Source organism: Coregonus clupeaformis, unplaced genomic scaffold, assembly GCF_020615455.1.
Source record: "Coregonus clupeaformis isolate EN_2021a unplaced genomic scaffold, ASM2061545v1 scaf0074, whole genome shotgun sequence".
Classification (NCBI taxonomy): domain Eukaryota; kingdom Metazoa; phylum Chordata; class Actinopteri; order Salmoniformes; family Salmonidae; genus Coregonus; species Coregonus clupeaformis.
The window spans coordinates 72,011-96,740 of NW_025533529.1; the positions used below are offsets into that span (position 1 = coordinate 72,011).

At 41.1% G+C, this 24,730-nt stretch overlaps 5 protein-coding genes across 11 annotated transcripts; 2 read left to right on the forward strand and 3 right to left on the reverse strand.

The window, feature by feature from the left end:
• Window positions 1-613: 613 nt before the first annotated feature.
• Window positions 614-6,358, reverse strand: LOC121559122 (G1/S-specific cyclin-E1). Of its 2 annotated transcripts, none has more exons than XM_041872434.2 (12): window positions 6,175-6,358; window positions 5,603-5,650; window positions 5,321-5,408; window positions 5,155-5,214; window positions 4,645-4,814; window positions 4,126-4,261; window positions 3,520-3,666; window positions 3,316-3,411; window positions 2,567-2,701; window positions 2,182-2,293; window positions 1,890-2,047; window positions 614-1,703 (listed from the first exon to the last, which is right to left on the reverse strand). In XM_041872434.2, the coding sequence occupies exons 2-12, from the start codon at window positions 5,614-5,616 to the stop codon at window positions 1,587-1,589; spliced, it is 1,233 nt and encodes a 410-aa protein (XP_041728368.1). In that variant the 5' UTR covers window positions 5,617-5,650; window positions 6,175-6,358; the 3' UTR covers window positions 614-1,586. The 2 variants fall into 2 exon arrangements, with proteins under 2 accessions (XP_041728368.1, XP_041728369.1); XM_041872435.2 differs by lacking the exon at window positions 6,175-6,358 and adding an exon at window positions 5,892-6,100.
• Window positions 6,359-6,636: 278 nt separating this feature from the next.
• LOC121559123 (uncharacterized protein F13E9.13, mitochondrial-like) lies at window positions 6,637-9,934 on the forward strand. 2 transcript variants are annotated; one of them, XM_041872437.1, is made up of 6 exons: window positions 6,637-6,791; window positions 7,433-7,515; window positions 7,654-7,834; window positions 7,991-8,141; window positions 8,347-8,474; window positions 9,626-9,934. In XM_041872437.1, the coding sequence occupies exons 2-6, from the start codon at window positions 7,450-7,452 to the stop codon at window positions 9,814-9,816; spliced, it is 717 nt and encodes a 238-aa protein (XP_041728371.1). In that variant the 5' UTR covers window positions 6,637-6,791; window positions 7,433-7,449; the 3' UTR covers window positions 9,817-9,934. The 2 variants fall into 2 exon arrangements, with proteins under 2 accessions (XP_041728371.1, XP_041728370.1); XM_041872436.2 differs by lacking the exon at window positions 6,637-6,791 and adding an exon at window positions 7,217-7,359.
• Window positions 9,935-10,381: 447 nt separating this feature from the next.
• LOC121559124 (tumor protein p53-inducible nuclear protein 2-like) lies at window positions 10,382-13,651 on the reverse strand. Of its 3 annotated transcripts, none has more exons than XM_045213027.1 (4): window positions 13,333-13,651; window positions 11,486-11,652; window positions 11,144-11,279; window positions 10,382-11,030 (listed from the first exon to the last, which is right to left on the reverse strand). In XM_045213027.1, the coding sequence occupies exons 2-4, from the start codon at window positions 11,610-11,612 to the stop codon at window positions 10,802-10,804; spliced, it is 492 nt and encodes a 163-aa protein (XP_045068962.1). In that variant the 5' UTR covers window positions 11,613-11,652; window positions 13,333-13,651; the 3' UTR covers window positions 10,382-10,801. The 3 variants fall into 3 exon arrangements, with proteins under 3 accessions (XP_045068962.1, XP_045068964.1, XP_045068963.1); XM_045213029.1 differs by lacking the exon at window positions 13,333-13,651 and adding an exon at window positions 11,912-11,950; XM_045213028.1 differs by lacking the exon at window positions 13,333-13,651 and having other exon boundaries at window positions 11,486-11,881.
• Window positions 13,652-14,025: 374 nt separating this feature from the next.
• LOC121559125 (protein C19orf12 homolog) lies at window positions 14,026-16,525 on the forward strand. Of its 3 annotated transcripts, XM_045213032.1 has the most exons (4): window positions 14,078-14,116; window positions 14,302-14,316; window positions 14,809-14,982; window positions 15,293-16,525. In XM_045213032.1, exons 3-4 carry the CDS (start codon window positions 14,823-14,825, stop codon window positions 15,556-15,558), a joined length of 426 nt encoding a protein of 141 aa, XP_045068967.1. In that variant the 5' UTR covers window positions 14,078-14,116; window positions 14,302-14,316; window positions 14,809-14,822; the 3' UTR covers window positions 15,559-16,525. The 3 variants fall into 3 exon arrangements, with proteins under 3 accessions (XP_045068965.1, XP_045068967.1, XP_045068966.1); XM_045213030.1 differs by lacking the exon at window positions 14,302-14,316 and having other exon boundaries at window positions 14,026-14,116; XM_045213031.1 differs by lacking the exon at window positions 14,078-14,116 and having other exon boundaries at window positions 14,124-14,316.
• Window positions 16,526-18,971: 2,446 nt separating this feature from the next.
• On the reverse strand, window positions 18,972-20,748 carry LOC121555796 (pleckstrin homology domain-containing family F member 2). The gene is made up of 2 exons (XM_041869648.1): window positions 20,592-20,748; window positions 18,972-20,445 (listed from the first exon to the last, which is right to left on the reverse strand). The coding sequence occupies exons 1-2, from the start codon at window positions 20,681-20,683 to the stop codon at window positions 19,716-19,718; spliced, it is 822 nt and encodes a 273-aa protein (XP_041725582.1). The 5' UTR covers window positions 20,684-20,748; the 3' UTR covers window positions 18,972-19,715.
• Between the last annotated feature and the right edge of the window lie 3,982 nt (window positions 20,749-24,730).

Genomic DNA, 24,730 nt, shown 5'->3' on the forward strand with positions numbered 1-24,730 from the left:
CAGGGCATTGAAAATGGGTCGTGGATGGGTATTCCAGCATGACAATGACCCAAAACTCACGGCCAAGGCAACAAAGGAGTGGCTCAAGAAAAAGCCCATTAAGGTCCTGGAGTGGCCTAGCCAGTCTCCAGACCTTAAACCCATAGAAAATCTGTGGAGGGAGCTGAAGGTTCGAGTTGCCAAACGTCAGGCTCGAAACCTTAATGACATGGAGAAGATCTGCAAAGAGGAGTGGGACAAAATCCCTCCTGAGATGTGTGCAAACCTGGTGGCCAACTACAAGAAACGTCTGACCTCTGTGATTGCCAACAAGGGTTTTGCCACCAAGTACTAAGTCATGTTTTGCAGAGGGGTCAAATGCTTATTTCCCTCATTAAAATGCAAATCAATTTATAACATTTTTGACATGCGTTTTTCTGGATTTTTGTTGTTGTTATTCTGTCTCTCACTGTTCAAATAAACCTACCATTAAAATTATAGACTGATCATGTCTTTGTCAGTGGGCAAACGTACAAAATCAGCAGGGGATCAAATACTTTTTTCCCCTCACTGTATATATATTTTCAGATGAGTTACATACCTACGCAAGTCAACATATTGTGCATGTCATTAATCCAGCAAAGAGATTTATTTGACAATTTCAACATACAACCACACGTGGATCATGCATTTAAAATTGATGAACTTATTTCCATTGTGGTCCTCCTAAATGGTAAAAAAAAAAAGACATCGTAGGCCTGTGCTACACAGTAGACCTAGCCTACTAGGCATACTTGGGTTACACATAGTGTAACACAGAACAAAAAGGATGACATCATCATAGGCTACAGCAGGACTTCCTCAGTAGATCAGCAATCTCAGGCTCCTAAACGGAGTTAGATGATGCTGTTGCCTTGCCAGCTGTTATCCTTGGCCTCTCTAGCATGTGATGAGTCAATGAAAAAAAAAAAACAGGCTACAATCCCTGTCCCTGGACAAAGCCAAGACACACAACATTGTAAAACAGAAAAGCTGTCTGCGACAGTGACTTTATTTAAAAAAATAAGATAAGTAGCAGCATCTCATTTCAAAACAAAAATATCATACATTTTGGTAAAAACTCAAATGCTAGAGAAAAGTTGCCAAGTTAAAATCTTAAATACAATCCATATTTCCGCTTCTGAAGCAGGCTGTTCCACTTGTCCATTTTGGCAGCAGAGCTACTGGTACCCAAACCAAACCTGCCAGTATTATCTTTCTCAAAATGGCAAGCGTGAGCTACATACACACATCCATCCACTGTTCCTCAGTCAATCCAAGTCCACCTTCTTTAGCAGCACTCAGAGCCGGTGACAACTCTGGGTTTTTGGCAGGTGGTCCAGCTTGGCATTACTCCAATTAAAAACTGTCACTCACTCAAAAAAGGCAGATATCCAAAAATGTCCATTCACCTTTGCACCAAAACAACTCATGGAATAACACATGCACACATGTAGAAAAATCACACGAGGACTTGTTGGTGTAATGCCATGGATTTCTCCCAATCCTCTAATATCTTGGTCCCGTCATGACTTCCTCAGCCCGTGCCCATACTAACCCAATGGATATCAACAGACTGTGCCCTCTGGTTTCTCGCTGCTTGGGGGTGGAGTGAGCACTCCGGACGGTACTGGAGAACTCTGGCTGCGATCTACGTCCACTTGTGGGTAGGAGCATGCCTTCGCCTAAAGAAACCAACAGAACTCTCAATACAGGCTGCAACTGATACTTCAGTCAAGAGCTGTGGGCCATTGCACACAAGAAACAATCGGAGGGAAAAATATTCACTCTGCACAGCATGAAGCAATGCCACACATTGGTATAGGACATTGTGGTTGAAAACCATACAAATAACAAAACGATGCACTCACCATCCAGTCCAGATAGGCAGCATGGGTCTGAATGTTGTGCATGTCATCTGCTGGGATTCCTTTGAAGTCCCTCAGGGCTGAGCTGCCCACTTCTCTGATGGACATGGCAAAGGGGACCATCCACCTCACACACTCCTCAACGTCTGACCACTTCAGAGCTGCACAGATCAAGACAAATGGGGTCTGGTTAGGGCTAAAAACACCCTTGGCAAGTCTACCAAACCACCATAGCTCAGTGGTCAGATTGAAGATGTTGATTGACATGAACCACTTCAGAATGAAAACACCCTACCTGAAACTTTCTCCACCAGCTCCAGTGAGGAGAAATGGAACAGGGCAGAGGCAGCCAGCACTCCGTAGGAGAACTCCAGACATTTCACATCCAACACACAAAGATCAAGGAGCTATGGAGAGAAACAATAGGAAAATAAAAAATGAGAACACGAGCACAGTAACACTGCATATGTACTTCTACAATAGTGACTTGAGGCAATGAGCCGTTCTAAGGAGAGGAAATGTGAAACCATTCAGTCTTACAATTCCATCTTGTTTAAGCAGCAGCAGTGTCATCGGTGAGAAATAACATGATATTTTGCCTTGTTGATCTTCCTAGGTATATTTTTTGGAAGATACTATGAATCACATGCAGTGGCGGGAAATCTCAGTTGTAACCTTACCTCGGCAATCTGTACAAACGTATTTTGTGGGTACTGTGGGATGAGAACCTCTTCGGACTCTTTCAGGTAGGCAACCTGCATGTAGATGTTTAGCCAGGAAACAGCTGTCAGGGGACTCAAACACCACTTCAGCTCCTGAGCAAAGGGGGACACAATAGAAACATGAGCCACATTATGATTTCATTCCACAGAGAAGTGTTCCCCGGCTCAGATATTAGGAGACTCAGAAGAAACGTGTACTATCAAGTTAGACAGCAACTACCATTAGTGACAGAGCCTCATTAGGGAGGGGGGTATTTTACCCCCCTTTCCTCCCCAATTTCAATATTGTCTCATCGCTGCAACATCAACGGGCTCAGGAGGCGAAGGTATTGTCATGCGTCCTCCGAAACATGACCCTCCAAACCACGCTTCTTAACACCCGCCCACTTAACCCGGAAGCCAGCCGCTCTAATGAATTGGAGGAAACACTGTTCACCTGACCACCGAGGTCAGCCTGCAGGCGCCCGGCCCGCCACAAGGAGTCGCTAGAGCACGATGAGCCAAGTAAAGCCCCCCCCAACGACGCTGGGCCAATTGTGTGCCGCCCTATGGGACTCCCGATAACGGCCGGTTGTGATACAGCCCGGGATCTAACAGTAACGGCTAAACGTTGCTCATGTCTCAACAAGCTTCACAACACTACCTAAGGATTTGAGTTACCCATCCGTACTGTGATAAACTGGGACGGAAGTGTTTGAGAGGCATACCTTCATAATGATTAGCTCCATACATAGGACATCATCCTCAGTGCAGGCCCCATCAGTAACATAGGCAAATTGATGCACCTTTGGAGGGTAGATTTCCTGAAAAAGAAAGAGTAGTAAACATGTTAAAAATCTGACTCTGCGAAATACAAAATGGAGAATTAAGAAAACGACTAAACACAGGTTGTAGAAGAGGCTTCTTCCTACCTCCATCTTGGCAGCTATAAAAAGAGAAGAGATGCCGATGAGCTGTAGTGTTGACTTGAAAACATTGGTCTGTGTGGCCATGAACCTATCAAAGTAATCCTGAGCCAGGTAGAAGGTTTCTCTGTGTAGCTTGTACACCTCGCACACCTGAGAGAGAGAAAACAAGGTTGAGAATACAAGTCCTAGGCAATATCACAGAGTAGCTAAGGAAGATATCCCCATGTAACAGCATTGATCATGGTTCTCTATACCATATGATTGAAACGATCCAACTTCAAGATCAATGCTGATTCAGAGTTTGGTTAAATGCGGAAGACATCGGTTGAATGCATTCAGTTACTAGGCTTCCCCTTAGAATCAGTTAGAGCGCAGGTAATACTCATCACCTGACAGCCATTTCTCCAATAGGTTATGCTAATACTGTAAACAGATGGACGCAAACTAACTTATTTACAGTTAACTGGGACCATACATCTATTGGTAAAAGTAATCCACTCACCACCTTAAGATAAACAACTGATCAAGTAACAACATGAGGGTTTTGATCAAAGCAGTAGATACACTGTGGGAGAGGAATTTAGTTTAGTTACAGAGAGCGCTACAAACCTCCATTAGCCAGTCCAGAAGAATAGCCCTCATCTTGGGTTGGAGGTGTGGGTGTTTTTTCATGACGTGGATGTCTCGAGAATACGTCTTGTCTTTCTTCAACAGGTTGTTCCACACATCGTCTCTGCTTGCCCAGCTACAAAGAGAAACACATCCAGAGGGTTATCATCTAGTTCATTTGTATTTATAACTAGAGATTCAGAGAGTGCAAACACAGAACTTTAAGATTAAACAGTATACAGGTACATATACTATGAGTGGCAAGGTGGGATATAGCCGTTCTTATAACAGCAGACTCTACAGTCTTGGACGATAGTGGTAAGGACTACATTGTGTGTGTTACATTCAAATGAAACAGATGAAGACATTGGTCATCATAATGCTTGGCCTTTGACAGTGTAAGTGCAGAGTTCAAGCAATCTAATGACAATCATACAATTATCAAAACGTGGCAAGTAACCACTCCTGTTATTTAGCAGCATCTTGCCAACGTTGTCCCAGATACCTGAAGTGACTAACCATAGCACAGGAAGAGGAGAAGACCTGGTGGGGGTGACAAATATGTTTTTGAAGGTGTACTGAGTAGAAAATCCAGTGGCGCTCAAGGCAACTGGTTGATCAACTTTATTGTCAGGCGTGGGGCTCCGCCTGCACGGGCTTGTGTAAACCGACTCGGGATTCCAGCACACCTGCACAGGAGAGGGATAAGAATAGAGGGGAGGAGAAGAAAGTTCACTGACTGATAAAAACAAACAGCATGAAGAGGATTCTGAGATAGTGCCACCAATAGCAACTGATTAAACAATTGTGTCATTTATATTAAAAAAAAGAGGTTGTCCCACTTGCTATCATAAGTAGCACCAATTTGTAAGTCGCTCTGGATAAGAGCGTCTGCTAAATAATGTAAATGTATCGAATGGTCCTGATTAACCTGTGTAGGTCACTGCCTGGTGTATGTTGCTAGCTAAATCCAACAAATGCATAATCTGCAAGGGAATGCATTGGAATAATACAAATGCATGTAGTTACCTGAGTTCCACACAGTTTCTTTTTCGTCATCTCTGCCACTTCATCTGGGTCTTGCAAATACTGAGGATTGAACAAGGAGAATGTTCATTATTTTAAACCATCTTAAAAATACATACGCAGGCAACCATCTCGCTACAGTAGCAATACGCAGATAGCAATGACTTACAATGGCAACATCTGCTTTTCTTTTCCTGGCTCTCACTGTAGTTTCCTTGGGCATCTCATGATCAATTGTCCTGGATTCCACCTTTCTCCTGAAATGACACAGTAAATATTGAATTATAATATGCATCCTGCTGACATAGTGAGAAACGTGTTAGCTATTGCTAGCTAACTAGCTGAGCTGCGGCTAGTTTGCTAGCAAGCCAGCTACCTAACGTGACAACTTTTTTTCGTCACCTAGCTAGCGACATTGATTGACAAGACTAGGTCAAACTGCGAAACTTACCCATTTCTTGGCATTATATCCCACGTCTATCCCTCCAATATAGAGTTCCTGGAAACATGAAATATAGTTATTTTATTTGTTCTGATTTTTAGGTAATAACACCACAACCCAACCCCCCACGTAAATCTCACAAAGCCAACTCGTCAAAAGATCTGGGCGCGGGGAAATGGAAGTGGGACAATGTTAAAGGACGGCAAACAATATGAAATACTGCAACAATTGTCACAAAACCACGCATACATATAGACCAGATTCCACACGTTCACCTAACCCTAACAGTTTCACATACCGTCGATGGAAACGAGTTCATTTCTTCTAAATTAGAGAGAGAAGCTGGCCAGAAAATGGCCGAGCCATCGAGTATGCCATTTTCCATTCACCCGCTCTAACAAGCTTTCTCACAAAAAACTAGCCATCCAATGATGTCAATCGCATTTCAAATTCAGAATATTTACCATCTTCTCACTCATTTCGAATCAAGTTGAGGGAGTTTGATTGAAAAGTTTGCTCTTCTTAGCGAAGTTGCAAGACTGCTAGCTAACAAGAGAGGTTTCAATTATTTGCCAGCTTACCTACAAATATTCCCCCGCGAAGGTCCACACTTGGCTGAAATGATCTGACAAAATATAGCTAAAGTTACTAGACAGCTATTCAATTATTATTCGATTCGTGGCCTCTGTTTGGCATCAAAAAAGGGAGCTGTGAGCTTTGCTAGATACTTGTTCTTTGCTGGTGCGGTGAGTTTTGCGCCTTGGTTTATAAACTGCTTGCTGTCTACAGTAACATAAGGGGCGGTCCGAGCGGGTGATTTAAATACTTGGCGCTGTTCAGTAATCCTTTGCAGTTACATTTCAACTAACATTATTATTAGTCATTAATTGTTCAGAAGTGAAGAGTCAAATCATCTGAAATCTTATGTTGTGTGAGAAATGTACAGCATAATGGTGTTCCAAATATTGCATTTTGCCGGCAAAAGGGAGGCGTGGCTGGTGTAGTGACAGCCCAGGGGCCGTGCTTAGAATCCGGAACAACAAAGTACCGCGTGGCTAGGGAAGACAGATGTAAACAAAGACTGTGTCCCTCTCAAAAACCTTCAAATCCGGACGTTATGCCAATTTTTCCAGAAATGTTAGAAAATGTTTCTCTATCAAGCCGACAGAATGTACTTTCATTGTCCGTAATTCAAGAGGTATGTCATTATTTTAAGATCAAATTAATGCCGCGCAATTTGCTGAACGAGAATGGTGATGGCGCCCAGAACTAGTGCATTAGCTATGTTTAGTGGCTTCCTCCTCGTCTCCTTCCTCTTGTCTACACTAATGTTGGAAAAATAACAGTGCAGGTTTAATCAAAAACATTTTAGGCACCATCTTATACTTTCATATATTATTCATAAGTTAACGTTTTCTTATCAGAAGATAAAGGAAAACTATACAACGAGGAGGCTAATCTACACCCTATGTGCCTTGTCTCAGGGTCATAACTGTTGAAATTGTGTTTTAATATGTTTCATGCGCCACACGAAAAAAACACTGGATTGGGTGACCATCACTCAGAGATTTGTAAACCTGTATAAACTTACACTTTGACCAGACACGTGATCAAGCTAGCGGCTGCATGGGAAGGAGTCTCATTTCAAAGCCACTGTGCCTCCACATTGCAACTGCTTTGAAACAGTAAAAAAATGAAGTTTCTGAATCTCTTTGGACGTGCTAAATCTGTGGTTATTGGAATGATTCATGTTCAAGCCTTACCAGGTAAAGATTATTGAGATGCAGAGGACGTTTTTTACTCTCTTTTTGTTTTTAACTTTGATTTTATGTTTTTCAGGCACACCTTTAGGAAGCATGGCCATTCCTCAAATTATTGAGGAGGCATGCCGTGAAGCAGAAATCTATCACAATGCAGGAATTGTAAGTATAAGAAAAGACAAGAACTCCTTACTTTTTGATGTTACTAAGACTGTAGCCTCTGACTATGTAAACCACAATATTCACCTTCAAGGATGACTGGAAAAGTAATTGTTTGTTGTCTGTTGATCTTTTGAACAGGATGGGCTGATCATAGAGAACATGCATGACATTCCATACACATTCTCAATTGGGCCAGAGGTGTGTGCCTCTATGACAGCAGTGTGTGCAGCGGTGAGGGGGATCTGTCCGTCTCTGCCTCTTGGAGTTCAGATCCTGTCTGCAGCAAACAGCTCAGCTCTTGCTGTTGCACTGGCTTCAGGTTGATATAGCTGGCTTTGCTTATTACTGATTAATACATGCATGCTTAAGAGTGCTTCAGGTTCGCCTGGAATTTTAGTTTAATAGAAAGATCTGTATTTAGAGGTTGGGAAAAGCAAATGTTTAGCTACCTATTCCGTTGTTGTCTTTTTCCAAGGTATGGATTTTATCAGGGCAGAGGGATATGTCTTCTCACATGTTGCTGATGAAGGCCTTTTGAATGCATGTGCCGGAGACCTTTTGCGATACCGCAAGCAAATAAAGGCTGAACATGTGCAGATCTTCACTGACATAAAAAAGAAGCACAGGTGAGCAATCGTTCAAAACACTCCAGTCAGACAACCCCACTGGCTAGCCTACATGTCCAGATATGGTATTTCAGAAGGTTTTCAACATGCAAGTATTGCAGCTAATATTAAACGATATTGCAAGGAGATGAAAGTAACATTTCTGACTGCTGTAGTAAGTGTAATTGGATGCTTTATGTTTGTGGGTACGTGTTTGTGTTCCTAGCTCCCATGCCCTGACTTCAGATGTGAGCATAGTGGATACGGCCAGAGCAGCTGAGTTTTTCCTCTCTGATGGGCTCATTATCACTGGAACAGCCACAGGGGTTCAGGCAGATCCAATGGAACTCAGAGGTGTGTCCTGTCTCTGAATGCACTGACACATACAGACATGTATGTACAATATGACACATATACACATGTATGGTATGACACACAAACATACTGACACATACAGTAATAGAAAAATACCCACAACCCATTTAAATACAAATAAATAATGCATAGGCTATTACTGTGTAATCACCATTTTGCCATTTGGATCAAAGGGCAGCCGACACTCAGCACTTACATTATATATCTGAAGCATAATGCTTGGTGTATCATTTTAGGAATGCTCAGCATGCACCTTGGTATAAACATAGTTTTAGTATCTCTAGATAGTTTACTTTCCTCTCCCTTTTCATTTTCTCTCAAACACTCCTGTAGTCTTGGTTAATAAGGGAGTGACCTTTTTCTAAGTCTCATACATTCTCACAAACCATAACACACACCCTAACAAAAGTATGTTCAGTTACCTCACTCAATTCCATACCACTCCCACTGCATACCAGTCTATTGCACACTTCCTACATTTGCAAGGGCAGATAGTTCCTGGCGTTAGTTATTCATGTAGCCCAGAGGTTAAGCTGCCCTAAAGCCCATGGAACCTGTGAGCCTCGCTGCTGGCCTTATAAAGAGCAGCCTCGTCTGGGGAGAGGATGGCAGCCTCACAGTCCCCCCAGTCTGGATCGTGCTGACCATGGGCACACAGCCCGATCCTGCCCTTGCCTGCCGGCCACAGCCCTGCTTGGCTAATATAGACACCAACATCGTCTGCTATTTTTAAGCACAGCGTACAGATGGCTGAATTATACAGAAGGCTGTAAACACAGGCAGGCTCCGACTAGACTGCCACACAACCCTGCTGCCTAGTTTGGAGGTGTTCCTACAGTCTCCCAGTACGATTCCATTGGGCTGGCTCTGTTGTCAGATGGGTATATGGAGCTGCCAGAGTCTGGATTTATCTCATTCCTCATATGTTTTTCTCATATCATCTCTGAACCTACATTCACCATTTACTTATCAGAGATGATGCATGACACTTGCAATGCATTCCTAAATCCAACCATTTAGGTATTTGTTTCAAATGAACTCTTGCACAGCTTGCCAATATAATGAACTCAGTAACCATAATGTAGCATCTCAAAATATTTACCCAACAATCCTTTCTTTTCTATTTGCAGATGTTGCAGAGTCTGTAAGACTCCCAGTTCTTATTGGCTCAGGAGTGACCCATGACAACGTGGAACACTACCTTGATGCTAGTGCAATGATAATTGGCTCTCATTTCAAGAGGGGAGGTGTTTGGGCAAATGCTGTTGATCCAGAAAGCATTAAGAAGTTCATGGGGAAGGTGCATTTGCTTCGAAAATGAAATCCACCAATTTGCTGCTAAAATAATTTATTGCAGAACAATGAAATACATTTGGTGGTAATAATAAATGTAATTACTGAAGTTATGTCTCATGTTATTTAATAAAATACAGATAATACCTAAACAAAACAGCTTTATTCAACAATTTTTAACATTTAAATAAACACCAAAATACAAAGAAATCTGCATATATTTACAAACAGGGCTTGTAGCAGTCCAGCAAACATAAGAACACACTGGGAATAAATGTATAAAAACAAAGTGAATCACTCAGTACAAAATATACATTAGAAACAGTGGTTCATCATTATTTGGTTATCCTTACATACATTGTATTTGTTCATAAAAATATAGAGAAAGAGGTCCAATTACTCAAGAGTGATGTTTTGTGTCATCACATATCATATACAAAATAGCTTTTCATAGCTATGAAACGTATCAACTTTTCCTTAAAGCAATATAAGGAGGCAGGTAGCTTAGTGGTTAAGAGCGTTGTGCCAGTAACCGAAAGGTCGCTGGTTCTAATCCCCGAGCCGACTAGGTGAAAAATCTGTCAATGTGCCCTTGAGCAAGGCACTTAACCCTAATTGCTCATGTAAATCGCTCTGGATAAGAGCGTTTGCTAAATGACTAAAATGTATACCCACAACGTATCTAAGGCACACAAAGTAATAAAAACAAAGTATTCCATATCCTATCAAAATCATATTTGCAAACGCTAAAACATTTTGCATTTCATACAGTACATCAAAGTTTTCATCAGAGCCATAAGACTTAACAGTAACAAGCCAGTTATAATACTTTTCACATGCACACACATCTACTCAAGGCTATTTCACTCTCAAACTGGGCTCAGTATGTTAATAACATACTCAGCTAAGGGGGTTCCCCTGATCAGGGTAAAGAGATTCACAAAGTCATGATGTCATAGGTCTAAGGTCTGTATGTTAAGTGGCTTCAGACAGTGGCGTGGTTACTCAGACACTCAGTAGTTGTACAGACGCTGGCAGGGTTGTTTGAAGTGACCAAAGCGTCTGTCAGAGGGGGAGAAGCGCATCTTGGAAAGGTTCTGTCTCTGGAGAGCACTCCTGGTCAGCTTCTTGCACTCCATGTGAGTCCTGGCTCGCTGTATGGCAAGCAGGTGGATGTTGCATGGAAGTGGGCTTCCCCAGGCAGCTAGCCTCCAGGACACATGCTGTTGGACTGGCACAGACCTGCAGGGGGGAAAAGTACAGAATAACTGTAAAATGTGACACTCCTTTTCTCTAGGATAATGGTTGTGTTATCACACTAACTAAGTAGATAGATCCCCTGGATGAAAACTGACCTGGGAGAAGCATTATTTTTATCTGAGTCTTCCTCATCGCTGGTCTGGTGTCTGATCTGGTATACAGACATACTGGGATGCTCAATCAGCAGGTTGTCCAAAGGGTCTTCCTCAGGGGGGCTCAGGGAGTTGTTCTCTGGAAACATCAGAACACAAATTTACTAAACCGAGACCAAAGAGGAAAAACACTAGTAAGACCTCTAATAGTGACCATTAGATCTACTATCCAAATAACTACAATGCTACCAGTTACAAAACAAGTAACTGCAGACAACAATGGCCATACCAGTTTAACAACTAACTTGTGATTTCAACTTTCAGGGAACATAATTATCGGCTTACCTTGAATGTTGATAACGACCCATCCTCCCTCCTCAAACTCAATGAGCTCCTCATAGGTTTCATTGTCATCTGTGGGAACATCGTAATCTGTGCTACCAAGGAAATGGGCAAGTATCTTTCCAATCATTGTGTATATGTTTTGCCTCCCTTGGCCCTCTTATTGCAGTCTGCAAAGAAAATTAGTTAACAAAGTGTTATAGTATGTGTCCCCCATAAGGTATAAAATTGCAAAATGGATACAATTATTGCTAAACTGGTAAAATTGCAAAACTGATCTTGGTAAAACATTGCATCAAATGCAAGAAAATAGCACAACCTGAAAAGGCATGTGTAGTTTAATATCCACATTTATTTTTTATTTTTTATTTTTTAAATACATTTATTTATTTAACTAGGCAAGTCAGTTAAGAACAAATTCTTATTTACAATGACGGCCTACACCGGCCAACGCTGGGCCAATAGTGCGCCGCCCTATGGGACTCCCAATCACGGCCGGTTGTGATACAGCCTGGAATCGAACCAGGGGGTCTGTAGTGACACCTCAAGCACTGAGATGCATTGCCTTAGACCACTGCGCCACTCAGAAAATAGATCTGAAATTATTCCAGAAAGCAGACACTGAACAACACCTTACATCAGGGTTCTTCAATTCCGGTCCTGGAGGGCCGAAACACCTCTGTTTTTCATCCTCTCCTTCTAATCAGGGGCTAATTCAGACCTGGGACACCAGGTGAGTGCAATTAACTACCAGGTAGAAATAAAAAACAGAAGTGTTTCGGCCCTCCAGGACCGGAATTGAAGAACCCTGCCTTACATTATGACCTTTCATGTTTAACATTGGGTCCTGGGTTAATGACCCTGCCAGCACAGCAGAATCAGGAACAGCATGCCCCTTGGAAGCGATCTGCAGACTGGAGGACATGGCATCCTTTCTGACCAGCAATCTCATTTCAAGCCTGAATCTTAAGATATGTTATGAATAAACTAATGTGGTGAATATGAAGCCAATTGGCCAAACTATGGTGAAAACAACTGGTTTGTAAAAAATAAATATATACATAAATTTTAGTGTATATAATTGTATGTAAAGGCCTACATTTCTAGTCAAATAGGCCTATAAAAACAATCAGGGATACACAGTATTTGTATGTCTTTCAGGCTTGAGGTGTCATAGACTAGACAGAACACAACAACATCCACTTTTAGACCACGGGCTGTCCAGACAGCCACGGTCTTTGAATGCCTTGGTGGACTTGTCACTTGGTGGACTGCCTATACTGTCAATAAACAGCTACACCCCAGCCTGCCAGCAAGGGAAGATCCAATAGTGCCCAGACAGAATTAACTCATAAGGTGCAAAATGTATTGTTTACATCTTTTCTCGTGTGCCATCAAAAAGTCCATAAGTAGGAAGTTTAAAGACATGTAAGACAATCCTTACATTAGCCCTATTCAATATATAATACATGTGTGATAGAAACAATTAAATAATTAAACATAAACACATAGGAGAGTAGTTTGGGTGAACTTGATATGGCATTAATTGCGTTTAAACTTCAATAAATAAGTTAACCATTAAGAACTGCATTTATGTAATTCACTGACAATCAAACAAATAACCTAACCTACATTCAAAATGACACATGACATGGTTACAATTACATGGTAGTCTACCAAACTAACACGTTGGCCTATAGGACACTTTTGGGATGTAGAAATCACTAAAAACATGCAATGGATAGATAGTAGGCTAAAGAAAAGTGTCTAGGCTACACATGAACAAAGGCTGCTACACGGATAAAACCTCTCGCACAATGTTGAAGGCTACAATGTATTATTTTTCTTACCTGACAAATGTATATTGGCCGACGGTTAGCACGAAACTATAACTGATCTGTAATTGTTTTGATACAGACTTGTTTATGAACACCAACTCCTTCCCTTTGCTTTGGTGGGTGGTGAACGTAAACAAAAATCCCACCTCGGAAGGCGGAGCTTTAGTTGCTTGCGCACTAACAAACCTATGTCCTCATATTTTGGCAACTAGCTGTCAAGTGAATAAAAGTGTCCTTCCTTGAAACATACCTAGATACATTGTTTCAACCGACGTCCAATCTTTCAAATAGTCTAGGCGTGTAATCTATAACAACAAGTCAAAATATATTAGAGTGGAAGAAATAAATAAATAATGTTTTGTAGAACGGTTTGCAGTCTGCAACAGTGGTCGACTTCGTTTTGCATGGCCCGGTTCCACGTATCAGCGGAGTTTGATTATTTTAGACCATTCCATTGATTCTTAAACGAAATCTCCACCCTCCTTGGCCAACGGGCCATGCAAAACGAACTCCACCAATGTTACGAAAAGAGGGGAATTGTATCAATGACTTTTTGTGCTACATTGTTACAATTATTTGCCTGCCGCGTAAACGACAATTATGCCAGGTTGACCCACTGATACCTATTTATTAGGCTATGTGTGTTTTATTGTGCTTTTAACAAACCACCGCGAATCGTTTTAACAGGATGTGGGCTTGTCCTAAACAAATGTCCCGTCATTCACCGCGGTCATAATTTTTACTAACACTCATTATACACAAACAGTTACACAACAGCGAAGTGCGTGATCTGACGGTAGGGATCTTTAGGCTATTTTCATGTAGGCCAACGTCAGAGTCCGTCCTGTGTGATGGGGACAACTATGTCGTTATGTAAAGGTTATTGCCATACTTTTAATGGAGAGAGAAAGCTGATGGCCACATGATGACACACTAACATTATCTTCTATTTTTCCTTGTCGTCTTACGCCATTCTAAAAGACCTACGTATCAGAAGTAAAGTAGAATTATTGTTATTATTGTTATTATTATTAGCTTCGGTCGTTATTATTGTGGTTATAACATACATCCAAGGGAAGCATTTCGAATCTCTTGTGTGAGAAGTGTTTGACTCATGACAATGGTCTGTGCATTAAGTCATCAGTTCTTTTCCCAGTCTCTGTATCCTAAATATGATAACTGAATTGATTGCAATAATATAGTTGCCTGGCTTTGTAAACATCTGGAGTAAAAAAATGCCTATAACATGAATTTGAAAAATAGTTTGTTTCACTTTTGGTATTTGCTCAGCAGTGTAATGCAGTTCATTACCAGAAGATGGCATGCTCCTCCTAGTCTTCAGGATATTTCACAGAAGACAAGTCTTAGTTGAGGTTTCTTCCAGTATTAAATTGGTAGTGTCTATTTTTACTCCCAATGTATACTAGAGATAGATGAGTTGGCTTGGTTGCATATTGATCTACAGTGTGTCTCTTATCATCGCACCAGGGAGAGCAGCAACGATGGCTCCACGTATGGATGATGTCATGCAACTGTGCTGTGACCTGTCTGCAAATCAGCAGATAAAAGCAGCAGTGAAGAATTCTGGGAAAGGATCAGCAGTGGCAGGAGGGACTGCATTTTTAGGGGGTCTTCTAGGTGGTCCCCCAGGGATTGCTGTTGGTAAGGATCATATCAAATAAGTAACCATAATTATATGAATATGCAGTTCCATACTTTAACCACAAGGTGGAGCCATATCCTTTCTCTCAAACCAATTGTATTAAGTGCACCTATGAGATTTTCAGTGTATATGCAGCAGGTCTATAAAGTATGGCATTAGGGTAGAATAATTCTCAGCCAAAATTGTCTTATGAGTGGGGAGGTAGATTTGGCTAAATATGGATGTTTAAATGGGTATTTAAATCTGTGAGCTGCAACTCTTCTCCCCTCTTGATCTTCTGACACAGATCTTGTTTGTGTGGCTCTTTAGGTGGTGCAGTAGGTGGCCTGTTGGGATGGTGGATGACCAGTGGACAGTTCAGACCTCTCCCTCAGATCATCATGGAGCTGCCTCCCCACCAGCAGCAGAGGCTCTATGCTGATATCATGGCCGTTTTGGGCTCACTGGACTGGACAGACCTGGCCCAGCTGACCGCCCTGGTCATGGGGAATGCTACTCTCCAGCAGCAGGTCACTGCTGCCCTACTCAGTTATATCACAAAGGAACTGAGAGCAGAGGTGAGATATGGGGACTGATCTACACAGACTGAATATCTGGAGGATCTCTTTAGAACAAACATATGCTGTCTTGGAAAGGAAAACTACTTTTAATACTCAACAAATTCAACTCAAGCTTAATTTTGGAGACTGAAATAACCTTTTATACTGCAGGTTCACTGGAAGAGGCCTTATGAGAGTTAATACATTGAGACTCATGTCAGACCTGTCATGTTACCTAATATCATCTGATCATGTCCATTTAATGTCCTTTGATAAAGCACTTAAAGGGCAATTCCACCACTTTGTAACTTCATTTTCATCCAGCACAATACCAGTGTCTACAAATGTGAAAAACAGTGAATGTTTTATTTTGAAAATCACTGTTTTGTTACCTTTAATCCTACCCTGTGATGTCAAAGAGAAGCACCTTATCTTTTTGACCATAGATTATAGAAACGTGTTTTCACATACTGTATGTAGACACTGGTATGGTGCTGGAGATAATGAATATGATGTTGAAAGGTGGCAGAATTGCCCTTTAATGTACACATTTGTTTTAAATGAGAAATGTAGCGGTATGATTGAAACTTCTCTTATAAGAACAGTACAGCGATTAACCAAAGGGTGTACTTGATTTGTTTTGTAGTGCATAATTTGTTACCAATATTCTGCACTGAAATTTACACATTGAATATTGTTGGGCATTTATCATTTACATTATTTGCAACAAATGCAAGACAATGAAAAAAGGACCCTGATCACTCCTCTTGTAAGTGTGCCTGGGATCTCAAGCGATTCATGCAATGTGAATATTGTAAGAGATGAGTACTTCTGAGAAACCGGCCTTGATACTCCTGGCGCATAATGGTGACAAGTCCCACCTAGTCCTAGAATTAACTCATTGGGAAAATCTTGGACACTTTTTGTAATGCTCTGTACTAAACTGTTTCTATGAAAATCATGATAAATGAAATAAAGGATGAAGGTGACTATTGTATGATAACCACAAGCTTTTAGTATGACATCATTAAGCCAGAAAACATGTTGTTTCAGTGAGTCAACTGACCGTTTAGTAAGGGAAATTCAACCACTTAATAAATTCTCATGGATAGACGCATGCACGTAACATAGAATGGTATCTCTGACACAATTTAGCAAGATTTTTGTTCGGGGTTTCCGAGATTATACGCAATGTAATGTAGTTCCTCTTTTTCAATGTTTCAATTGTTGACTATTGAATTATACTATAATCTTATTAAGATATCAAAGCACTTTGTGAAGTATGTGCAAGGTTGTTTGTCATGACACCACTGTGCATTTTTTTCAATTCATTTTTCTAGATGTTTCCTTGTTCCTTCTTTGCAAGCAAACTTGGTCATGCAGGTTGTCATAACATCAGACGGAGAAAGATAGATTATTAATCTCGAGGGGAAATTTCATTGGAAGTTATGTCATTAGTTTCTGAGAGATGGTTATTAGTCTTGTAGGTATGGCTTACTAATAAACCATTTCTTAGCAGCTTTTTCAAATTCAAATGGTTTGAAGTCACAAGATATCATATTCCATCACCACCTTATTGGGATGTGAGAGCAGTCTTATACAGTTGAAGTCAGAAGTTTACATACACTTAGGTTGGAGTCATTAAAACTTGTTTTCAACCACTCCACAGATTTCTTGTTAACAAACTATAGTTTTGGCAAGTCGGTTAGGACATCTACTTAGTGCATGACACAAGTAATTTTTCCAACAATTGTTTACAGACAGATTATTTAAAATTCACTGTATCACAAGTCCAGTGGGTCAGAAGTTTACATACACTAAGTTGACTGTACCTTTAAACAGCTTGGAAAATTCCAGAAAATGATGTCTTTAAAAGCTTCTGATAGGCTAATTGACATCATTTGAGTCAATTGGAGGTGTACCTGTGGATGTATTTCAAGGCCTACCTTCAAACTCAGTGCCTCTGCTTGACATCATGGGAAAATCAAAAGAAATCAGCCAAAATATTGTAGACCTCCACAAGTCTGGTTCATCCTTAGGAGCAATTTCCAAACGCCTGAAGGTACCACGTTCATCTGTACAAACAATAGTATGCAAGTATAAACACCATGGGACCACACAGCCGTCATACCGCTCAGGAAGGAGACGCGTTCTGTCTCCTAGAGATGAACGTACTTTGGTGCGAAAAGTGTAAATAAATCCCAGAACAACAGTAAAGGACCTAGTGAAGATGCTGGAGGAAACAGGTACAAAAGTATCTATATCCACAGTAAAACGAGTCCTATATCGACATAACCTGAAAGGCCGCTCAGCAAGGAAGAAGCCACTGCTCCAAAACCGCCATAAAAAAGCCAGACTACAGTATGCAACTGCACATGGGGAGAAAGATCGTACTTTTTTGAGAAATGTCCTCTGGTCTGATTAAACAAAAATAGAACTGTTTGGCCATAATGACCATCGTTATGTTTGGAGGAAAAAGGGGGTTGCTTGCAAGCCGAAGAACACCATCCCAACCGTGAAGCACAGGGGTGGCAGCATCATGCTGTGGGGGTGCTTTGCTGCAGGACATCAGTCAGGAAGTTAAAGCTTCAAGCTTGGTCGCATATGGGTCTTCCAAATGGACAATGACCCCAAGCATACTTCCAAAGTTGTGGCAAAATGGCTTAAGGACAACAAAGTCAAGGTATTGGAGTGGCCATCACAAAGCCCTGACCTCAATCCTATAGAACATTTGTGGGCAGAACTGAAAAAGCGTGTGCGAGCAAGGAGGCCTACAAACCTGACTCAGTTACACCAGCTCTGTCAGGAGGAATGGGCCAAAATTCACCCAACGTATTGTGGGAAGCTTGTGGAAGGCTACCTGAAACATTTGACCGAAGTTAAACAATTTAAAGGCAATGCTACCAAATATTAATTGAGTGTATGTAAACTTCTGACCCACTGGGAATGTGATAAAATAAATACAATCTGAAATAAATCATTCTCTTTACTATTACTCTGACATTTCACATTCTTATAATAAAGTGGTGATCCTAACTGACCTAAGACAGGGAATTTTTACTAGGATTAAATGTCAGGAATTGTGAAAAACTGAGTTTAAATGTATTTGGCTAAGGTGTATGTAAACTTCCGACTTCAACTGTATCTTCATTGAAAAACCTTTTAGACAATTATTTTCAGAAATCAGAGAGCACAATTTAAACTGATTTTGTTTGAAATGCCTATAAAGTGTTCATGATAGACATGTTGCATTTGAATAGGTTCTTTCAAAAATGTCATTGGCAGTTGGCCTGAGTATTGTCAATGACAACAGTAGAGTTGGGAAAATCAAGTGAGGCAAGAACTTGGGCTTATTTACTGCACCTGTTGCCTCAGGACTCGTTCATGTGTCTGCGGGACTTTATAACACTAAGCACTGAATAGTTTGATTACAGCTGTTCGTGGGTCAATAAGCAGTCTTACCAGGTGTTCAGGACCAGGATGACAAAAGTTTGCTATCAAAGGATTTTATTTTATAGATAAATGGTTGATGTGAATGTGATAAATAAAGAGGTATAGTCATTGTTTCCATTTAGAGTTATAATTACAGGTACACTTAACATAGGCACATTATCTTAGTCAACATGCCTTTTTCTAAACAAGATAAGTATAGGACGAAAATAAAAGTATTCAGTGCAAAATGTATTTCATGTAAACAAAGATGCTCTGTGTGTGCATAATGGGCAGTCAACAATGCATACTACAGGTTAACCTTTATCAAAAGGATAACAAAAATCAGCCTCCCAAAACACTCAAAGGTATATTAACAGGAATATACTGATCCAGTACATATATTATATGGTTAGGATTAGTGTTCATATTTGTACAATATTTATGATTACATGTGATCATGTATTGTCTTGATTTGATCTGCTAAATGACTAAAACAAAACAAACAAAACAGATTCGGCACTCTTTCAGCCACATACTCATTCAGTAAATACTTTTCAGTGTCCTCTCACATTTTCCAAAAGTCAAGTCAAGTGACTTGACAATCCAGTGAAATTGGGACTTTGATGGTCCGGTTTTAAATAGACATATGGGGACCAAGAGTCTATCTGAGACACAACCCACTGGTTTGGTGCATAATCCTCTACCTGCTCATCTGCCTCATCATCACTGGGCGCCTTGCACTCAGGCATGACCAGGTTGTATTAATCAGAGCAGTTCCTCCCATCACTGTCCCCCCGTAGACGCACCTCATCCTGGGCCAGGGTCTGCTCCCCCTGGTCCTGGAGACTGAGGTGGCACAGTCGACACACCCTCACAGGCTTAGTAGAGATGTGGCGGATCACGGCCCGGTTCTTGGAGCAGGCGTTGCAGATGACGAAGCCGCAGCGACGACAGTGGTGGCGACGTTTGTTGACCCGAAACATTTTAGTGCAGCGCATGCAGATGGCGGTCGCCCGGTCAGGGATCCATGTGGTGGCGAAGGTGCACCCGGGCTGGCAGCCGGCATGCTGCAGCTGCTTGGACCTGCAGTCCTCGATGTGCTCCATCCAGGCATGCTTCTCCTCAGCAGAGGCAGCTGCCACATAGAAGGACTTCCGTGGGGTGCGGATCAGCCACTGGTTCTCCATGCTGACCCCGTCCTCCAGGTCCTCTAGCTGGATATCCTCCAGGGAGATTACCTGCTGGTTCTTGTGCCAGCGTCCATGAAGGATGATGCTACCGTACACCAGGATGTCATTAAACAAGTAAAAGACTTTGGGCTGGGGGCGGCGTCGACACAGCTTCATCAGCCGCCCCTCGCCTATCAAGATCCGGCCAGGTCTGAACAGGGGCTTCCCACAGGGGCCAAAGGAGTTCTCCACTGCCTGGATCCGCTCTCTGTTCTCTTGCGTGAAAGCCAGCTGGTCCACCATGATGAGCTGGATTACAACACTGCAGGAAATTAACAAAACGTAAATACAATGTAAATACAATTTAAATAACAAAAAATGACATTAAAGATTTACGCATAAGACGAAATGGTAGGCCTATGTCACTAATGATCAAATACATGGATAGTGAAAAATAGTTCATTTTACCTTTTACTCTCTGTTTTGTGATATATAGCTCGTTTACGCTGCAGCAGTCTGTGACTCGGTAGTAAGTCGCTGTGTTCCCGTCTGACCACCATACAGTAGGTTTTGTCAGCTTTAAGTAGTCGTTTCTGTAACGAAGAGTGAGTTGCCACGAGAGGTCCTTTATATGTGCAACACTCACATTTCCTGTTGACTCACACGGCATGGGGAGTTTCAAAACAACTTGATGCAGAAAGAGAGAGAGAGAGAGAGAGAGAGAGAGAGAGAGAGAGAGAGAGAGAGAGAGAGAGAGAGAGAGAGAGAGAGAGAGAGAGAGAGGGAAAACAGGCAAGACCAGATTCCCAAACATGACGGGATGTGACTCGGAGCATAGAGATCCTATTAAATTACAGTAAATAAAAGTATTGTAATAGCTCATTCTAGGACTAGGACTATGAATACGTCACAGAAAAACACTGTTGGACAGCATTTAAGCTAGCATCCTTAATTGAAACAATAACAAAGCTGTCATCCCGCCTGTGTTTTGGTAAAAAGCTGAGGGATGGGCCTTGGAGAAATGTAAACACTCTCAAATTCATAGACAGAGCTATGGATGCAAGGACTGACCATTCATGATATCAAAATTATAGTTTTAACCATGTTTTGAGGCTATACAGTGTTTGTTTACATTTACATTGTTTTACAAACATTGGTGTAAAAAATGACAGTTAAACTAAGCTCATGCGGCATTTATACGTTATATTCTTCAAGAATCAATGGGTATGAGTGTACAAAACATTAAGAACACCTGTTCTTTCCATGACATAGACTGACCAGGTAAATCTAGGTGAAAGCAATGATCCTTTATTGATGTCACTTGTTAAATCCACTTAAAATCAGTGTAGATGAAGGGGAGGAGACAGATTAAAGAAGGATTTTTAAGCCTTGAGACGTGGATTGTGTATGTGTGCCATTCAGAGGGTGAATGGGAAAGACAAAATATTTAAGTGCCTTTGAAAGGGGCATGGTAGTAGGTGCCAGGCACACTGATTTGTCTCAAGAACTGCAATGTTTTTTTTGTGTGTCAAGAACTGCAAGAATGGTCCACCACCCAAAGGACATCCAGCCAATGTCACACAACTGTGGGAAGCATTGGAGTCAACATGGGCCAGCACCTTGTGGAACGCTTGACACCTCGTAGAGTCCATGCCCTGACGAATTGAGGCTGAGTGTACAAAACATTAGGAACACCTTCCTAATATTGTGTTGCACCGCCTTTTGATGGACCATTCTTGATACACACGGGAAACTGTTGAGAGTGAAAAACCCAGCAGCGTTGCAGTTCTTGACACACTTAAACCGGTGCACCTGGCACCTGGCACCTAGTACCATACCCCGTTCAAAGTATATCATTAATTTATAGGTTCAAAAATGTATGTAGCAATCTAAGGATTCCAGCTTTAAGCAGAAATATTAATAACAATGTAATGATAGGAAAAAAATCACATGGCTATAAATTATAGGAACATAATGATGATGGTTAGTGATACTAGCTAATGGTTGCAACTGAAAAACAAAACAATGAACTTGCTAGAATTGACAAGCAGCATTGAATGGAAAATCCCAAATGATAGTTGCTGCATGTTGATCAGATTCTTGCACTGGGGAAAACCAACAAAGAGAGTATCAGGTTTCTGGTAGTATGAGAAAGCGTTCTCTTGACTGATCACTCTTTATGGAATGTTGTATAAACTAGGTTATACAAAGGGTCTAAACCTGAATGCTGATTGGTTAAAACCGCATTCCAGCAGGGGTGTCTATTCCACAAGTTACCACTGGCTAAATATATGATGTTAAAATGCCTATTTACTCTGTTCCATCTGACTGCGCAATCCACTGTCTCATCAGCCCAGCCAGGCAATTTATTAACTTGATCTCCACTTTAAAAAACATCTAGACATTATCTCACATTTATTTTAGACTAACATTTAGTTTTCAACAATTTGAATATTATTTGAATATGTTGGTAACCCTTTGTTTAAAAGTGATAATGACCTCGAAGCCGGTGTTTGGAGGATACATTGGTACGATTTGCCGGCCCTCGACTTCGTCTCGGCCTAACAACACCCGTGCCAATATATCCTCCAAACACCGGCTTCTCGGGTATTATCACTTAAATATAGGCCTACACAAAGAACAACTTCTGATGGGGAAGCAATAATGCCTGAAAAATGTAATGACGTCGTCACATTTCAAACAATCATAAGTGATTTCCTTCAGTAGGGGTGTCTTCTCAGGCCACCTTATGATGGAACATGCAGATTAAAAAAGCAAACGCACAAACGCCATTTTCAGAGGACATATCTTCTTTAAACACAACTCAACTATCTCCATCTCACCGAAAGAATGAGTGTTAGCTAAAACGTGTGTATCATTGAACTAGGTGCTAGAGTTATTACAGCTAATAACATTGGCCTTTTTTTCAGTAGAAAAAAACACTACATGAAAGTACAGTTTAACTGTACATGATGTTTACCAAAAGGGCATCATTCTATTTTCAAACAGACTGTTATCAACCAAAAAGTAAAAAAATAACCCCAATGTTGTCTGTCTGGTTGAGCAGGATATAGCAAAGACTGTGCAGATTAAGACATTGTTTCAAGGAATACTCTTGTAGACATTTACCAGACGCTCTTATCCAGAGCGACTTACAGTTAGGGGAGTGCATACATTTTATTTGTTTTGCCCCCGTGGGAATCGAACCCACAACGCCATGCTCTACCAACTGAGCTACATGGGACTACTGACCATTATACCATGACAAAGATGACAGATTTCCAACAAGCATTACGCTTTACAAGAATACAGAAGTAGAAAAAAAGATTATGAAATCTGGTTAAAGTGCATCCTGTGTTTTTTTTATAAAACAATGTCCCAGTATGACTATTCTTTAGCATAGAATGCCAAGTCACCAGGGCTGAACAAATAAACATAGCACATGCATGCAAGAAACATTGGACTTGAATATTACATATACGAGGGTTGAATTATATGTATGCTTTTGCAGCATCAAATGTGGTCATAGACGTACGTGTTGCATTGCATGGACTGATACACCAGGCTTGTTGACCAAGACCTTACACCCTGTGAAAAGAAAGAGCAGAAAGCATATTTGAAGTCCCAGTGAAAAAGGAAGTGATGACGTTTATCCAGTCAGTCTCATACCCACACCCTTGCCCCCAAAAAATGAAATATCTCATGCATCAGCACACTACTTAGAATAGGGATAGGATTTTTGCTGGGAAAATTAATAGGGAAATAAAATGTAACAATATTTTACAAAACAGACAGCAAATACTTTGTTTTTTAAATATATATATATTTTTAAAGACTTCAATCACTCAGTTTTCATTATTATAATATCATAGAGTTCATATTGACAAAATCATAGTCATGGTTAATTTAAAAGAAACTAAGCATCTTGTACAGTCGTGGTCAAAAGTTTTGAGAATGACACAAGTATTGGTCTTCACAAAGTTTGCTGCTTCAGTGTTTTTAGATATTTTTGTCAGATGTTACTATGGTATACTGAAGTATAATTACAAGCATTCCATAAGTGTCAAAGGCTTTTATTGACAATTACATTACGTTTATGCAAAGAGTCAATATTTGCAGTGTTGACCCTTCTTTTTCAAGACCTCTGCAATCCGCCCTGGCATGCTGTCAATTAACTTCTGGGCCACATCCTGACTGATGGCAGCCCATTCTTGCATAATCAATGCTTGGAGTTTGTCCGAATTTGTGGGTTTTTGTTTGTCCACCCGCCTCTTGAGGATTGACCACAAATTCTCAATGGGATTAAGGTCTGGGGAGTTTCCTGGCCATGGACCCAAAATGTCGATGTTTTGTTCCCCGTGCCACTTAGTTATCACTTTTGCCTTATTGGACGGTGCTCCATCATGCTGGAAAAGGCATTGTTCGTCACCAAACTGTTCTTGGATGGTTGGGAGAAGTTGCTCTCGGAGGATGTGTTTGTACCATTCTTTATTCATGGCCGTGTTCTTAGGGAAAATTGTGAGTGAGCCCACTCCCTTGGCTGAGAAGCAACCCCACACATGAATGGTCTCAGGATGCTTTACTGTTGGCATGACACAGGACTGATG